Genomic DNA, 18421 nt, shown 5'->3' with positions numbered 1-18421 from the left:
AATGACAATACTATATCGAATATATTATTGTGAAGAATTTGAAAGTTGAAAGTCGAAAACCCTATTTTAGAAATGGAAGATGAGCAAGTGATGGAAGAAGGTAAACAAAGCCTTGTTAACTAAATCTAACGCTCATGCTCCATATACAGAGGAAAATATCGAAGACAAAGCGGAGTGGTTTCAAAAATTAGTAGACAAGGAAGGTCTTCTGGAATCACCAATAAATATATGCCTCTCAATTTGCACACCGCTGGATCTACCATCAATTGATTGGTATTATTTAGACGTTATACCAAAAAAAGTGAAACTGACTAACACAGGTCGAACATGTAAATTTTATTTTGTCACAATGTTTAAACTTCATGTCATTCAAGTGTCCATACTAGTTTGCTAACTTCGGAACCTTATTGATGCAAACTTGACTCACTCACTGCCTGTTATTTAAACCATATATTAACCCATGAGGTCTTGGACGCCTGATGCGAATTATTTGACAAAGATGTGTGTACGCATTTAACATCATATTATATACTATAGCGATATACTTATAAGCAGTAGCAAATTAGCAATCATACAAGAAGCAATAATGTTATTGTCTCTATGTTCAGAATACAGAATCACTCAGCACCCTGGACATTATCATATACCTACTAATTTTCTAATCCACTTTTGTCAAATTATTTCAATTGGGCGAGGCCCACTTCACATACGAGGGTTGTCCGTCAATTAAGGTCTGTAATGCTTTTCCACATAGTAAATATCACATTATTGCAAAACCAATTAGATCCTGAAAGCTTTGACTTTTAGGTTTTTTCAACATAGTCCCCGTCATGTACAATCCATTTTTTTAATCTCTCCGGAAGTAATACCCCGGTCGTACCACTCTCCCACCGACCTACGCAGTAAGAAATAGACAGTTGCCTCTTTGGCGCCGAGATCCGTCGTGGTGTGGGCGTTGTCATGGTGAAACGATCTCCCTTTGTCAGCCGACCCCACTGAACTATGATTATAACATTGAATTTAGTTATAAATTCAATGATTATAATACTGGAACGCGCGCTCCGTCCGCCAGCGCGATTCGAAAGGAAAAGGTCAACGTGTTTATACCGGAGGCGGGCTGCCCAGGATTTTCGGACCCTCTTCAGCCAGAGAACGGAAATGCAAGGATGGGTAAAGTTAAGGATAGGAACGGAGTTAGAGTGCTGCGAGGGAAGAGTATTGCTCCAGCATTCGCATCGTAGGTTTCAACATAATGCTAGCATTATGCGAAGCGGCCGGCGTACGTCTGAGGAAAACTCTCTGAGAAACCCCAGACAGAGCAGTCGGCAGCAGCGTTCGAACCCACAACCTCACAAATAGCAGTCGGCCACCAGCTTTGGTCACGATTCGAAAGAGACGGCCACAAGGGGATCTAGCGCATGCAGGGGTGCGTTTCATCCTACTGTTAAAACTTAAGTACCCGTCAAATTTTAAACCGAGCAAAAAATGCCACAAATAGTTACCAATGTAAATTCTGAACGCCCCAGGCGCGCCCGGTGTGCATCGGGCGTATAACCGAAACTTTAATCTCAACGCATCCCAGACAGTGGCGTCGCTAGAGTACGATGCGCCGGGTAGCAAAACAATTAATGCGCCTTTCTCCAAAAATAAAAAATAAAGATAACTCGCATACACATGCAGGTGCAGGGCAATAATGATAACGTTCAATACTTCGCATCGCATCCTTGCACGTGCACCTCGCATGACTTCATTTAGTTGAAATGTGATATTGTCAAGTTTCGAGATACAATAGGCCTTTATGTTAAATAAAGGTCTTTCTTTTATACATAAGCTTACAGGTTTACTGTATCACAGTTGGATAATTAAATTTAAATCTTGTAAGATTATTTTTGTTGAATTTTTGCTACTCTGATTAATCCCAACCGCGATGTAAATGTAAGTAATATAATAAATAAACCAATAAACGATACTAACCGCGGCGCCTTTCGGTACTTGGCGCCGGGTAGCAATTGCAACCCCTACTACCCCGATAGCTACGCCACTGATCCCAGAGCAGCCTATTGGATACGTTTTGAAAATATTAATGATCAGTTTCTCAATAAGTGAGAGTGACAGAAATCCCCCTTGCACGCTATCTCTCTCGGTGAGCTGTTTCTATGGCAGAGACCGCCCGCGTTTCAGCATAAATATACTTCAGTGACCCACCCCTTTTAAATCTGCAAACAAGAAAGATCCTCAATATTCGAAACTGTGTTGATTGAAACTGAAGGACGCTCCCGGTCGGCCCGTCGTGCACGCTTGTACGACCTTCTGTGAACTTCCTACACCACTTACGCATATATCTTATGCCTATACACTTTTCTCCATACGATACATCGGTCAACTGCCGATGGAATTCAATACGAGTTGACCTCTTAAACCACAGATCACAATTCACACTTGGCGGAAGCGTCTATTTTCCCTCCCATGGTTAAAGGCTGGTGAGCCAAGCCTGTACGTCACACAGAGGTGCGCACTGGCCAGAATAGTGGTGGGGGAAACAAAGAATATGACACTGATGTTCTCTCTCTATCGCGACGGGAGCTCGTAGGAGACCTTAGTTTACGGACAGCCTTCACAGGTTTGTAACTGGCAGGTAGTACTACAAAAAATGTTTTCCTTTACAGTATTAATGAGCATAAACTACATTCATGCACGACCATTTGTATCTAGTGGTCCCTTTTGTGGCAACTTCGAATTCTCACAACTTCATTTCCATTGGGGAGCTAATGATATGAAAGGTAGCGAACATTCCGCAGATGGGGTAACATACCCCTTAGAAATGCACGTTGTATATTTTCGAAGCATGTATGTAACCCACGAAGCTGCTTTAAGACAGAAGGATGGTGTTGCCGTTTTCGTATATTTATTTAAAGTAAGTCTGTATACTAGATATAAACATACTGTGATAATAGGAACCTACAGTAAGTACGTGTCCATCATCAGTATATTTGCATTAGTTACAGGCAGCGATAAATCCTATAATGCAGTTGCTTGTGGAAGCGATACCACGTGTTCAGAAACCTCGTACATCTACACGCTTCAAAAATATCCCGCTTCAATTCTTATTGAAAAAGTTTCAAATGGATTATTTTTTGTATTGGGGTTCTGTGAGGACCAATGCATTCATTCATTTCATTTTCTGGCTAATATGTCGAGAGCCCATTGGAATTACAAGAGAACAGGTATGCACCTAAATCTATCTTAAGTTCAACCATAATGGGACATGTTTAAATGTTTTACCATTTTTAAAATTCTGCTCCAAAATTTGAGTTCTACACACGTAAACGTTGCTGAACTGAAAGCAGTTTAGATAGGGATTTTACCATACCTTTAAATTTACGTACTGTAAGGCTTGCAATTAAAGCAAGTTCTCAAGTATGATGCACAACTCCATTTTTATATGTGTACTCCCTTCTTGTATATCAACTTGCAATTAACAAATAAATCTTTTGTATATTTTTAGATGGAAGCTTTCAGAATGCTTTTAGACAACGATGAAAAGCCACTACTGAGTAACTATAGGCCAATTCAAGAAAAAGGAAAGCGACGTTTGTTTCACGTTTCTTCTGGTACAGTTAAATATGCAACATTACTTCCTATATCACAAGAAAGTGAAGAGTTTTGTCTTCAGCGTGAGATTACTCTTACAAGCGAGTGAATTTCACAATCACAAAAGAACTTGTTAGGATAATAAAGCAGCCCAGTATCAAAAAGCGTTTTAAATTCTATCGTTATTGTATCAGGTACCTAGCTACCTTACTTAGCCTAACCCAATACTGTTATAGTCCAGCATACCGATACGCTGCCAGTATTGAACACGAACACTGATCTGACTACTGCATATGTGATGCGGCACAAGTGGTGAACCAAGTAAATATCAGAATGAAATTTGGTAGATACATTATTATAGTAAATGTTGTGTTTGCTTTGATGGTTTTTAAGAGATTTTAGTTTCCAGGTTGACGATTACAAAAATATAAGGTTCGATATCTTTTTTTCAAAGGCCAACCCAGATAAGTAGTAACAAAAAAATAAGTGTAACAATTAAAAGTGGAGTACTGTGAAATATGAAAATAAAGTTAATGTATGAATAGTATTTTTCTTGTGTTAATATTGCTGCACAATGGCTAATTCAGCAAATTTCAGTAATAGACAAATGACTGACAATTTTCCTCTAAAGATATCTCAGTTTACCGGTAAATAAAAGATATCAAACCCCATATTTTGTAATTGCAAAATATTCTAGGTACTTATATTTTTCTGCTTAAGGGCGGCATACTATTCATGAGAATCAATAGAGGTCGCCACTGACAAATTGCATTGTAAAAATATATCGAACTTTGAGAATGACTCCTGGGCTTATACAATCATTTTTTAGGGTGGTTTTTGAAAATATAAATTCTACATACATTACTCTAGAGCGACTGTATTAAGGTTTTACGAGAAAGACAGTAATTACTACAATATTGCTAAAATAAGACGACACATTTTATTTTTTATTTTAAGCAATTGTTGAATTTTAAAGTACAGTCGCTGTAAAACTGCTCCTCTTCTTGCAATATTGAAAGTTTTGTCATTTAAAATCCAATATTGCGACCAGGAGTCATTCTCAAAGATTTCATTTTTAAAAAGTTACATCAACCGCAATGGCGGCAAGCAGTAGTAGTGCAGCTATTTATTTCTAGATGTCGCTAAGGTACAAGTTAAACTTGGCGCGCGTCTTTAAAAAATATAAGGAACTGCATCCGATTATGATGTCATTAAGGCTGGGATTGCCTGAAAAGAGAAGTACCCATAGTAAAGGACAAAGTTTTTTTCGTTAGAATGTGCTGGTACCTAATAATGAATAGTGTAACTACAGCAGTTTTCTATACAAATATTTAAATCATTATACTCTCTTTAAGTGGGCCCCAAACAACACAGAGGGAACTTTAAAAAAAATGCAATTTGATTTGCATAACCACACGACAAGAAAATACAAAACACAAACGCAAGGTCGTTCACGGCTCCTTACAGACTGCTAGCATAGACAAAATACTATTTTATTTTCCGATATCGGACGCTAAATCGCACCTATGTCGAAACAAAAACCGATTTTTTTGTCAAGTTTCGCGGTCTTTTTCCACTTCCGGTCTGGCCGGAAGTTGTCACTGGCACTTGCAAAAAATAGCAAAAGATAGCCTGGTTACTAACCTTTAATTTAAGCCCTCCCGTGACTCTGGGACTTGTTCCATTCGTCCGCTAGGCTATATAGTGGCGTCGTGCTGATTTCAAGAGTTCGGACTTTCGAAAGCCCAAACTTCAAGGAAGCCGACATGGGAACTCTTGGGACTTTTTATATGTTGTTCAGGGCATCAAATAAAACAACTGTGCCAATTTTCAGATTTACGTTATTTTTCGTAGGGTCAAAACCTAAAATGCCTGGGCTATTATTATAATAGACCGAGAGCCCGCGTACAAAATACCTCGTCATAGGTTACAAAAGGTTTGATGTAACTAGGCCGTAGAATGTCACCGTGTGTTTCCAAAATCGCCCGTCTGCCGGCCCGCGGCGGTCAACTTAGCGTGGGGGCGAATTTTGAAAACTGTTCCAAATCACATAATCAGTCCAATTCTGTAACTAACAAGTTTGCAATATTGCTAACTATAGCAAGATTGCTCACACAAAATTCTAGCAATATTATGAGCAATCATAACAAATTTGCCATTCTCAAACTACCAACTTGAGCAATATTGCTAATATTCCTACACTTCGTCAAATTGCTACGAACTAGTCAGAACTTAGTGACAAAGTGTTGTCATAGGGCCTAAAATTAGACGCATTAGGACCCACTTAACTCTTTATCACCTAACTTCACAACTGTTTAAACTTTTTAATTGTAAGCTTAGGTTTATTTTTGATTTAAGTTTAACCGATTAGGCGCGTTGTGCTTTAAAAGTGACGTGCGATTTGTAATTTGTATTTGCTCGCCATGGAAAATACAGATACCAAACAGCGTGGCGCTAGAACAACATAGGAGCAGCATTCCATAATTGTGGACAATTTAGAAAACACGTAAAAAAGTTTTCGCCCTAAGGGTATTAACTTTAGCGCATTTTCCATGCATTGATCAGTACTCAGTAGTTCCTAAAAGGTCACTGAATGGACATAATGCCGATGCGCAGTGTAATTGTTACGATTTTTCTTGGTTCAGGTGCCCAATACGATTATCTTTCCTAGAAGCATCTGTTATTAAAATTTCTCTAGAAATAAGAAATGCAAATGCGCACATCTGATGTTTACAATATGCGATATGCTTATCTTTACTAGAGACATCTATGTTTAAAATTTCAAAAAAATATCTCTATAAATAGGTAAGTTGACATTGCGCCGTTTAATCGTCAGGATTTTGCTTGACTCAGATGCCAGAGTTATACGCTACCGAATGCAAAAAGAACGAACTAAATATCTTGATCTGTAGGAGTAGTTAAGGCGCCGGACAGACGGACAGAGAAAGTGGCTGCAATAGCGCACCCAACTTCTTTGGAAAATGTGCTAAAAATGTCGTGTTAGTTCATGAAAGAACTGCTCCAAACGATATTAAAAACTAGATGAATAATGGGAAGAATTGAATCTTCAACAGCGTTTAAAAATTCGTATTTAAACCATCCACCTGCCATATTTGAACGGGTGAAATACATTCTTGCTAAGACTTAACAACAGCACTTTACCAACATTGCTAAGTTTGTCAGTACAGAATACCACTTTTAACAAATATTGCTCATCTAGCAATTACCTTCACTATTAGCAAGTTGCTAAGATTATTTTAAGTTACAGAATTGGACTGAATACCTCGTCACTGGTACACGTATGATTTTTTGCAATCTGATTCGGAAATGTGCACCAAATTCATAGTTGCAGCGGCAGACGATTTATTTGGGCGACTTTCCCGAGCAGACGCGTTTAAAAACATTCAAAAATTGTTAAATAGCTCGTCGTAAGGTACACGCTCGAATTATAGCTTAAAATAAAGCTCTTTGAATGTAGAATTTGGGAAAACCATGAAAAACGCGGCAGACGGTCGCATAACTATAACAGACGCCTTTGAAATTTGTAGTTCCATCTTCGTTTAACGCATTACTCTCCGTGCGGTAAAGCGAGAGCGCTGTCACTCAAGCACGCTCTGCTTGTAAAAACAGATCTACAGCTGGAAGTAGGTACCTACACCTAAATTAAATGTAGGCATTCCACAAATAATAAGATTTATGTCACAAAACATAAACACAAATATTAAAAAATATTTCTACACTATACTACACTACATTATTAATGTAAATAACGACTAACACAACATACAAATTACAAAACGCTATAAGAAGAGTTTAGAATGGCAATATAACAAAAAAAACGAATACGCTAGGGGTGCGGGGGTATACAGGGTGATTCCTATAGTACCTGCCACCGTTTGGGAGCGTGTAGGTGGTGCGTAGGGGAGTATTTTGATATAGGATACTTGGGGTCGGAAATCTAAAATAAGGGTGCCAGAGCCAAATTTACCTTCTGGAATTTCGCGCCTGTAGGTAGGCAACCCAACCGGCCGGCGGTGCACACGGAGCGATCTCAGGCGGCGATGTGTGGCTGACACTTGATCAGAATTTTGTTTAAACCCACGAAATCCCGTCTGCAACGACGCGTATCAAGTGAATAAACACTATGGCAATAGTATAATAATAGTTGGCTAGATGTAGGAAGTGCATTGAGAACAACGGTGGCCACGTTGAACACTTGTAAACGTTATTGCTTTTGACTGTCGTTTTCCCTCCTTCCCTCCCATGTCGCTTCCTCGCGCTAACTCGCTCTGCATCGCTCCGCGCGAAACGTCGGTCGGTTGGGTTGCCTACATACAGGCGTGAAATTCCAGAAAATAAATTTGGTTCTGGCGCCCTTATTTTAGATTTCCGACCCCAAGTGTCCTATATCAAAATACTCCCCTAGGCACCCCCTATACGCTCCCAAACTGTGGCAGGTACTATAGGAATCACCCTGTATACTAAAAATCTTCCATTAAATATCCCCATCACTATCTAAATGAAGTTGTTTTTAAAACTTCGTTGTTTCATTTTACCAAAATTGCAAATTACAACCGATGGCTCGTTTTGAAATGAAAGTCTTGTATAAGTATATCGTTACGGCATTTGACATTGTTTTATTATTTTGAATTTTGGCACCATCAATGATTTTTGTAATGTGATTTCATATAATGTCATTAATTTTTATTTTAATATCTAAACAAAATTCACCAGGTGATATTGACTGAAAATTCAGTTTTCATGTTTACCATAGAATAACACATATCTTACGTACTTTATTAGATGTGAAATAAATTAAATGAGATACCTATATTAAATCAAGGGAGTGTGCCAACACCCTCAAACGGACGGTGATACAGACACCGTATAAACGAAGCGTAGCTCAAACTAAAGCGTTTCTCAATTAAAGGTCCCAAATCTAACTTTTTTTCAGATCAAGGAGTGATCGAGTTAAAGAAACCCAATTATTATTCTTAAAACCTTAGCAAGATAAGATCTACGTTCTTTGCAACTGCCATTTACGATAAACGGAAAATAATTCTTGTGTCACCCTCTGCATACGTATACAGTTGAGGCTTTTTGAACTTCCCTATGTATATATATAGCCATCTAAACTATAAAATTTGTAACATACATCTTCTTCTTCACAATTTACCTCGCAATTTACATACCGGGTTGATTTTCCCAAACCGCAGGTCCGTATACTAAAATCGAACATGCAGAATTAACATAAAGCTTTTTGTAGATCGTTGCTCCCCATGTTAACTTGGAGGGTTTATAATGACTCCAATCGAAAGAAGATTTTTTTCTCATCTAATGATGTATGAAATAGTTCATTTTGAGGTGTATTTCTCATTATTTTAGCACAAATTCGGCAATAAATCCAATTATCAAAATCATGGTTAGCCATGACTAGTAAGACAAAAAGCAGATTCCAACGTTATTCAAATCCAAACCAATATTAGTTTCTGATAACTGGCATTAATTTTTTTTGTAAAATGCAGTTCACTGAGGAAAAAGTATTTATAATAAACAACGTTTACAGCGGAAATATTTACTCTTGTACGCGATATTTGTTTTCCGTACATTTTAATGAACGTCCATGGTATAGTTGAGTGTCCCATTCCGTCTGTGTCAAAAGCCACTATGCGATAAAAAATGAGTTGCTGTCGAGTTATCGAGTTACCTTTGGAATTTTTGTTTACATGGGAAATCGTACCTACTTAACTTGAACTTCCAAAGGCGACTCGACAGCAACTCATTTATGATCGCACGTTGTTTCAATTCCTCAGAAAATTTCCATGGCGTAACATGATTTTGTTAATTGGATTTATTTACGGATTTTTGATAAAATAATGAGAAATACACATTGATGGTGCCAAAATTCAAAATAGTAAAATAATGTCAAATGCCGTAACGATACCTATACAAGCTTTCATTTCAAAACGAACCATTGCAATTTTGATAAAATGAATAGATGAAGTTTTAAAAACACCTTCATTTAGATAGTTATGGGGATATTTAATGGAAGATTTCCCTCAGTTTTGGCATTTACCCCCACACCCCTAGCGTACCTATTCTTTTTTTTGTTATATTGCCATTCTAAACACTTTTATAACGGTTTGTATTTCATAAATCCTATTATTTGTGGAATGCCTACATTTAATTTAGGTGGTAGGTACCTACTTCCAGCTGTAGATCCGTTTTTACAAGCAGAGCGTGCTTGAGTGACAGCGCTCTCGCTTTACCGCACGGGGAGTAATGCGTTAAACGAAGATGGAACTACAAATTTCAAAGGCGTCTGCTATAGTTATACGACCGTCTGCCGCGTTTTTCATGGTTTTCCCAAATTCTACATTCAAAGAGCTATAATTCGAGCGTGTACCTTATGACGAGGTATTTAACAATTTTTGAATGTTTTTAAACGCGTCTGCTCGGGAAAGTTGCCCAGATAAATCGTCTGCCGCTGCAACTATGAATTTGGTGCACATTTCCAAATCAGATTGCAAAAAGTCATACGTGTACCAGTGACGAGGTATTATGTGATTTGGAACAGTTTTCAAAATTCGCCCCCACGCTAAGTTGACCGCCGCGGGCCGGCAGACGGGCGATTTTGGAATCACACGGTGACATTCTACGACCTAGTTACATCAAACCTTTTGTACCCTATGACGAGGTATTTTCTATGCGGGCTCTCGGTCTATAAGAATAATAACTCAATAACTCTGGTAATAGTGCATATCGTTTTTTGCGTGTACCTTTAAATGTAATTTAATCTATGTCAACCACCTGTTTTTTATCTCGTTAAAATAAGCAAAGGAATGTGGACAAGGTCATGGAAGCCAACATATAAAAGTAATTTAATTTTGAGTATACACAAACCAATTGTGTAAGTAGATAGTACCACCTACTTGACACGATGTGGCAGCACAATTTATTTACTACAAAGATAATACTTCACTATCTTTCGATTTTAAAACATGCTGCGACCTCTGATATTTAATAGCTGAATCATGGTTGCCTCATTTCATAAATGATTCAATTTTTCAATTCGTATGCCGTCCTTAAACACAAGTCATATAATCAAAACACACACAATTTACTACCTACCAAGTTTCATTTTGATATCTATTAAAACTCGTAGAGACATTTACCTGGTTATTCAATCATAATGTTCAAATGTTTAAAAAAAGTTAAATCTATTTAAACAAATATGTACATAAACATGTTTTTCAATTAAGAACTTAATCCCAATACTTAATTAATCCATCCCAGCCTGCAGTGACAAGTTTGCTCGATTCATGCGGATGCCACAACACACTAATACACACATTGTCATGAGCTTTCCATTTTTTGTACAATTTTGTAGTTTTCCAATCCCATATGTAGCATTTCCCGTCTGCATCTCCAGATACAAGATAACTAAAAATAGGAAACTACAGTTAGGTACATTCCTATGAAAATGATAGGGTTGCCACACTGACCAGGTTAATTCTGGGAACCATCCCTCCATCAACCAATATTGTGACCAGATAAAAATACACCGAATTCAAAAATTTATTCGGTGCCTTGTTTGTAATTTTTGATAATTTTGGTAAAAAATGTTGTTTTTTGTTAGTTTTTTATTGTTATTATATTTAATTCTATTTCATGTGATACCAATTAATCCCATTACATTTTTTTAACGCACAAAATAAAAATAACGCAACAGAAAATTTTTTAATAAAAATACAAAGATACTTTAAATATGTATATCAATCAAATTTAACAAAAGCATGTTTTTCTGGAACAAAAACCAACATATCAAAAAAAAACTGGAGCGTGAATGTTGAATTAGTTTACTGTAACATACGTATTAACGTAGTGGTCATGATCCCACAATTGACGTTTGTAGCTATTTCTTTTGGTTCATGCAGTTTCACCACTAGGTATTTGGGTTTGGTTGGGCAAGTGTACATTTTCAATTTTTATTAAAGACGTTGGGTTATTTTTTCCGGAATTTATATATGAAAAACTGGGATCCGGAACAGTGCAGCTAATTCCGGGACAATCCCGGAAAATCCCAGCCATGTGGCAACCCTAGATATTACACTACCTCATATCTGGAGAAAAATCTAAAGTACACGCATAACCAGCCACCATATGCCCAGTAAAGGCTTTTTTCCTGTTCATTTTGAATCGATTTAAAGCAGAAAAGATAACAATTTTGTTATCCATACTTTGACATGCTAACCATTTGCCATTAGGGGCAGGTGTTACAGCTGGCATCGAGTGCATTGTAGGATCAGCAATATACTTCATGTCAACAGGAATGTCCCTACAGACACCTATTTAACATTGATAGAAAAGTTACAAGATACATACCATTCCCAAACACGCAAACTCTTGTCATCTGAGGTTGTTACGAACCTGCGGCTCTCGTCCACGAATGTAATTGTGTTTACTGCGCCTAAGTGTCGATCATATTCTTGAACTATATCGCCAGACCTTGTATCCCACTAGAACATGTACCTAGTATTAAAAAAACAAAAACGATTTCAACACAAAAACATACGCATATAATTTTTTTATCGGAAGTGCCTGCTACAAATAGATGCTGTTTATTCCGGTCTGGATTAAATTTGACACAGTAAGGAATTTTTCTACTTGTGAATCGAGCCACAACCTGTCCTGTTTCTGTGTCCCACATTTTTATGTAGCGATCATATGCTGTAATTAAATGTAACATTAATCATGAAAAATTGCTTCAATTAAACGAAATCAATGTTTTAAAACATCACCCCCATTATACTCATCCTTAATAAGTGTTCATCATTTGATTCTTTCAAGAATTCCTTAATCGGAATGACAAACAAAAAAACTAGTGTTAATAGAAAATAAGCTAAAAAGGAATACTTATGGCAAAATAGTACATGAAATATAGGGTTAAGTGGTAGAACAGATTGTAGTTTGCACTACATATCTGAACTTCGCCCTTTTGGTATAACGTAATAAATTTAGTTTAATATTCCCTAGAATTATGTATTGTTTCTTTTGTACGTTATCCAATAAATAACTATTATTATTATTATTAAAAGGCACATGTGATCTATTGTAATATTGCTATCTTATGGCGGAACAAAGCAGAATCGCAGGTGTTTACAAGATAATAATATGGTAATAGAGTATTATAAAACATGTTTTTCTATGTAATTCATTATATTTTTTAAATTTTGGGAGTGGTTTTATGCAAAATGAAAATACGAGTTCTTGTTAGTTTTTATACATTGACAGCAGACTGCAGAGTAGATTGATAGCAACCACATCATATTTATTGAAATTCGAATGTTACATAATTTATTTCAATAAAATTGTGAATTTCAAGTTGCTACCCTTTTCTAAGCAATTAGAAGGGAATAATGTGGCTCTTGCAATTTGATTTGAAATTAGCGTATTAGCGAGAATAATCTTCTTTTGGTATTATTTATCAAAATTCCTGTATTGATACATACTGTCTTACTGCTTACCAATGCAAACTATCAAATATATATCACTGATATGACAAAATTTAGGCCTTGCAGTATGACAAAAATGCAAATAATTTATGTCTCAGACGGATATATGAATTTTCGAGATATTGATTTTTCAACCCATGCTTTCTGTCGAAACCGAAACTTGGCATGGCCTTCTCTTAAAAAGACTTGCTACATATTTCATTCAACCGATTCATAGCTTTTACAGGTAAGTATGCAAAACAAGTTCTAAATCAGCATATGCATGATGAAAGTGCGTTTTTGGTAATACAGATCGGTATTTTATTAGCAAAGTTCAAAATTATCGATCTAACTCAAAATAGACCACAGCTTGCTATAGCAGAAAGTAAAAATTTGAAATCTCTGTCTATTGTAATTGCAGAGATCTCAGCCAGACAGCCAGCAATAACGAATATAGTAGCGTTTTTTCAAAAACGCGTTAAAAATGGATGGCAGAGTACAAAACCAAACAAACCGTAAGGTCCAAAATGATTGGTTTAAGAGCTGCAATTCCAAAAGTCTCTAATTTTGCGCTTCTTTTTCAATCTTTTTTTGGCCCACAAAACAGATAGGATGAAAGCTTTGATCTGGACTGCAGTTGGCGTCGTATAATATCTTGTATAAAACTTGTAGCCAACATCTGCAGCGCCATCGCTGGCTATGACTAAAATCTGAACTAAATCTAAGGCGCTAAATATGAAAGGACAAGTATACCTACGCAGAATATTTATACAATAACGATTTAACTTTATACCTGACGAATTAATTTATATAATACATAAATTTGAAGTAGATAAAAAATTTGGATAATGATAACAATAGATAGTGGGATAACTTTTTATTTAACAAATGTTCTAAACAATCTGTTTTAAAGTGTCTTGAACAAAATGTTGAATACTTCTTACAATAACTGCAGGGTTGATTGACCAAAGCAATTTCCCATTGAGCACACAAATTTATATCTGAAGGAAATCTATAAAATAAAATTAGATATTCACAATTATATGTTTTTAAGGTTATAAGCTGCATCACAATTTTTTACAAAACAATTTGTGCGTTCCATTTTTAATGAACTATATAAAAGTAACACAACTAACCAACACAAAATTACATAAAACCCGAGATAAAACCACTATAAAATACTTAAAAGTAAATCTCGTTAAATGTATGTGTGTCACACTTCGTTTCACAAAATGCACAACCGCCTTGTGATGGCGCTGTTGATGTTGGCTTCATAAATTTTGATTTGGCAACCAGTCCAGTTATTTTTTCATCCAAGGATGAAAGTAATATCTTTATACTATGAACCACGTACATTTGTGTACGACTCATTTTTAAAATTGAGTGGTTTAATATTTAGGTGACGTCAGTCGATGGTTAATCAGCGTTTTGTTATAACAATTACCTGTCGATGTCTCCACTGTAATCTTTCAAATTTTTGAAAACTAAAGGCGAATGTCATTATGTTGACAGAACAGTAATAATTTGAGGTGTTATAGTCCAGTCAAATTACGGTTTGGGCTGGATGTTGTCGTTTCACTCAACGAAATGTATTGTATGTAAAAAAATGGTAATGTTTTTCGTGAAAAAATATAAAAAAGTAATGCCAAAAATTAACAATCTATTATTAACTATATAAGTGAAATTCATCCGATCTTTTTAAAAATCCGTATTTGGTCGCTTCTTTTGATAACAAAACAATATGACAAATCCGATCACTATAGGTTTCAGTGATTGATTAATTAAATAAACAGAATTAAAAAAACGATGCTTTGTCTTTTAAACTGGGTGACCCTTAACATAACTTTATCCAAAAATTTTCCTGATGATTCTTGCAAATTGAACGTAATCAATGGCAACAAAGACTTTTTGTACGCTGCCAATGCCAACACACGACGTCTAAAAATGTCATGTTCATGTATTCACTTTTGAAGAAAAAAGGACAAAATGCCTCTAGTACTAGCTTTCATGTACCTATAACATTATTTTGTGGTTGGTGTCTGTAATACTGTGTGTGCATGTCCACGTATTAAAAAATGGTAGGTACAGTCATTTATCTGTAAAATAAGATTGGAAAGAGAACATTGCTTCCTCATATGCGTCATATTATATCTAGAGAGTTGAACATGTCCATAATGCTTACTTACCAGCTGATAAAAATACTTTTCCCGAATTGTTGAAGTTTATATCTCTAACAGCCTGACGATGTCCATGATACGTTCTAATTAATTGCCTATCATTGTAAACATGCCACAACTAAAAAAATAATATCAAATCATCTGTTTGAGACAACTTGGATTTTAACCTTTATCCTACAATCCATACTGGCAGATAACATTAGATGAGCTGTTCTTGGAAACCAACGGATAGCCGCAATCCCCTTCGTATGCCCAGACCATGTGTGAATATGGGCCTTCGGGAGGAAACATCTTTCAGGAGGATTATCAGATTTCAAATTAACCCCCACATCTTGAGGAGGGTGCAAGAATGATCGCCCTTGATAATCCAAAGCGTCTTCAACTAAGCACAATTTTAAGCACACACGATCGTTTAAGTTAACATGAAACTTACTATGCAATATTGTCTTTTCCTCAATCGGAGCTTCATCTGTCGTCTTACCCTTCTTGTTTCTCTTTGCTACCAATTCCTCAAGCTCCACCGCTTCTACATCTGAAGGTTTCACCACTCTCTGCTCATTTTCGTACCCACCCCAAGGACCTAAAAAGTTATCAATATCGCTAGGATCATTGTTTTTTTTTCGTTTCCTTTTATCCGTAGGTCGTAGCTTTGTGCTTTCAAATACTGTTTTACCATACATCTCTTGTGCCAATTCCACAGATCCAATGATCTTATTGCCTTCATCGTTATCATTAACAGCAGGATCTAATGCATATCCGAAACTATTAAATGTGCGTCTCTGATTTTCAAATTGAAATTCGTTGATAAATGCAGGTTCTATATAGCCAGATAACATATTTTTTTCTGCCATCATTTGCTTCGTTTTAAACGGGTTTTCAGGTCCAACAACAGGAGCAAACAAATCTTCATATTTGGGATTGTGTAGCACTTCCGTAGCCATTTGGGGAACGTGTACGCGATCTTCTAAATTCTAAAGAAAGGACACGGTTTCAATGTAACACTAAAAAGAAATGAATACATACTGCGGAAGCAATGATAGGTGCTGCACAGACAGTTAACTGGTTTTTTACAGAAAACTTTTCATTTGTTTCTGTTTGTAAATGCAAAGGTATTGTTTCACTTTTTTCTTTTTCTTCGTCGCTACTACCATAATCTTGTATTGCTAACATTTTCCTCAACAACAAAAACCTAATTAACACAACTTTTAACTTTTACGCATTTGTAAAATTTATTTTAGGTTAAAAATTAAAATAGTAACTGTCGCAGAGACACAGATCTCAGAGTAAAGGTGCGATTCCACGATGAGATTTTTTCATGCGATTTTTGTGTGGATACAAAAATCTCAGCAGCCATGAAATTTATAGTGGAAACGATCGTGAGACACACGAGATGCTAGAGAAATGTCTCATGATACAATTTGCCTCACGCAATTTTATTTTGTCTTTTTTTGTCTCAACGTGTAAACGTGATAGGTATATGACTTCACTCATGACTTTTATATCATCAGCAGCACGTGAGAGTTTTGTTGTACAATCAGCAATTATAGGTATCTCATATCTGTATTAGTAGCTTTTCTGAGGTAATATTGGTCAGCCCAGAATCGAAGTGTCACACCAAGGCCCTCTGCGGCAGGAATTGAATTTGGCATCAATGTAGGCGCTTTCTTTCGGCTACTTCGCGATCATGATTTCAAAATCGTGATTCGTAGGATCACGTTTTACGAAAGAACGCGCGAATTTAAATCAAAGTATGGTTAAGTACATATTTGCACTCGAATTACGTATTTTTGATTGGATTATGAAAATAACTTAAATATAAGTGGAAGTACTTGCACGATTATGCTCCTCTTCAGTTATAAATATTGACTAACCTAACAAATTGATCAAAAATATCCTTGCATTTATAGGTTAGGAATTCGGGATCATAAAACTTTTATGTTCAGTTTGTTCACGATTTTAGCAATCATGATTATAAGATCACACTTCGAAAGAACGTGATTTGACAATCCAAACGCGTTTGGATCAACGAAAGAAAGCGCCTTGTATCAATTCGATTTTTTTGAAAAAGTTACATACAGGGTGACAATTTGAAAACTTACCACCCCCCATATCTTAGTAAATAAACGAGATATTTAAAAAAATCAAAATCCGTTTCGGTAATTCGGAGAGGGAATCACAATGACATAGTTGGCGACGCACCCCCTCACACCCCCTGCGCCCCAGCCACCCCAACTTTTAAATCTTAAATAGTGACCCCCCCATGTGTGATACGTCGTTGGAAAGCTCTGAAAAAATGCTTTCCAACCATACCAAATAGCATTACATTTAGGTTAGTAATTATCGTGCAAATCAAAAAATAAACTAATATGATACATTTGAAATCTGTCGTATTTAAAATTGGAAAGCATTTTTTCAGAGCTTTCCAACGACATATCACACATGGGGGGTCACTATTTAAGATTTAAAAGTTGGGGTGGCTGGGGCGCAGGGGGTTGGAGGGGGTGCGTCGCCAAGTATGTCATTGTGATTCCCCCTCCGAATTACCGAAACGGATTTTGATTTTTTTAAATATCTCGTTTATTTACTAAGATATGGGGGGGTGGTAAGTTTTCAAATTGTCACCCTGTATGCATAAACAGCAGCTTTCCGCTTTTTTGGTCACGGACAAACAATGGACATCCGAATTTGGTTCATGATGATAGTTACTTACGTTCATGTACATAACATGAGCATACATTAACATAACCGCTTCCGTACATAATAACGGCGTGTAGTTCTTGCACACACTGAACATCCATTGGCCGTCCATTATAGGTATGAAAATATATATATATATGTATCTCAAATCTTCTTCCCTTTTAAAGTCGCGATGGCCAAATGGTTAAGAAGGGCAAAAGAAAGAAAAGACAAAAATTAAATTTTTGTGTATTTTGTATATATACTATACACTATATGTATTTTCTTTTCATTATGTATTGTTTCTTTTTGTATACGTATTTAATAATAGATGTTCCTTTTAAATCGATAGTGTATAATTTTTTTGGTACATATTTGGTCCCAGAGTACGTTAGCTTTTGCCCGTTGAACGTACAATGGACGCTCATATCTATGTATAATTCGCAACCCTAAATGGTGCATTACGGATGGTACCTTGGACAG

At 36.3% G+C, this 18421-nt stretch overlaps 2 protein-coding genes across 2 annotated transcripts; one reads left to right on the top strand and one right to left on the bottom strand.

The window, feature by feature from the left end:
- On the top strand, positions 1-3827 carry LOC116164918 (carbonic anhydrase 2-like). The gene is made up of 5 exons (XM_031479180.1): positions 1-100; positions 150-329; positions 2667-2914; positions 3000-3224; positions 3506-3827. The coding sequence occupies exons 1-5, from the start codon at positions 73-75 to the stop codon at positions 3698-3700; spliced, it is 876 nt and encodes a 291-aa protein (XP_031335040.1). The 5' UTR covers positions 1-72; the 3' UTR covers positions 3701-3827.
- Positions 3828-10792: 6965 nt separating this feature from the next.
- LOC116164244 (pre-mRNA-processing factor 17) lies at positions 10793-16532 on the bottom strand. The gene is made up of 8 exons (XM_031478388.1): positions 16286-16532; positions 15696-16233; positions 15430-15644; positions 15272-15380; positions 12167-12321; positions 11977-12110; positions 11708-11929; positions 10793-11034 (listed from the first exon to the last, which is right to left on the bottom strand). The coding sequence occupies exons 1-8, from the start codon at positions 16430-16432 to the stop codon at positions 10857-10859; spliced, it is 1698 nt and encodes a 565-aa protein (XP_031334248.1). The 5' UTR covers positions 16433-16532; the 3' UTR covers positions 10793-10856.
- Between the last annotated feature and the right edge of the window lie 1889 nt (positions 16533-18421).

This window comes from Photinus pyralis, unplaced genomic scaffold (genome assembly GCF_008802855.1).
Source record: "Photinus pyralis isolate 1611_PpyrPB1 unplaced genomic scaffold, Ppyr1.3 Ppyr1.4_LG2, whole genome shotgun sequence".
In the NCBI taxonomy this organism is placed as follows: Eukaryota; Metazoa; Arthropoda; class Insecta; order Coleoptera; family Lampyridae; genus Photinus; species Photinus pyralis.
The sequence above is the reverse complement of the archived record's forward strand: the minus strand, read 5'-3'. Positions and strand labels throughout refer to the sequence as shown.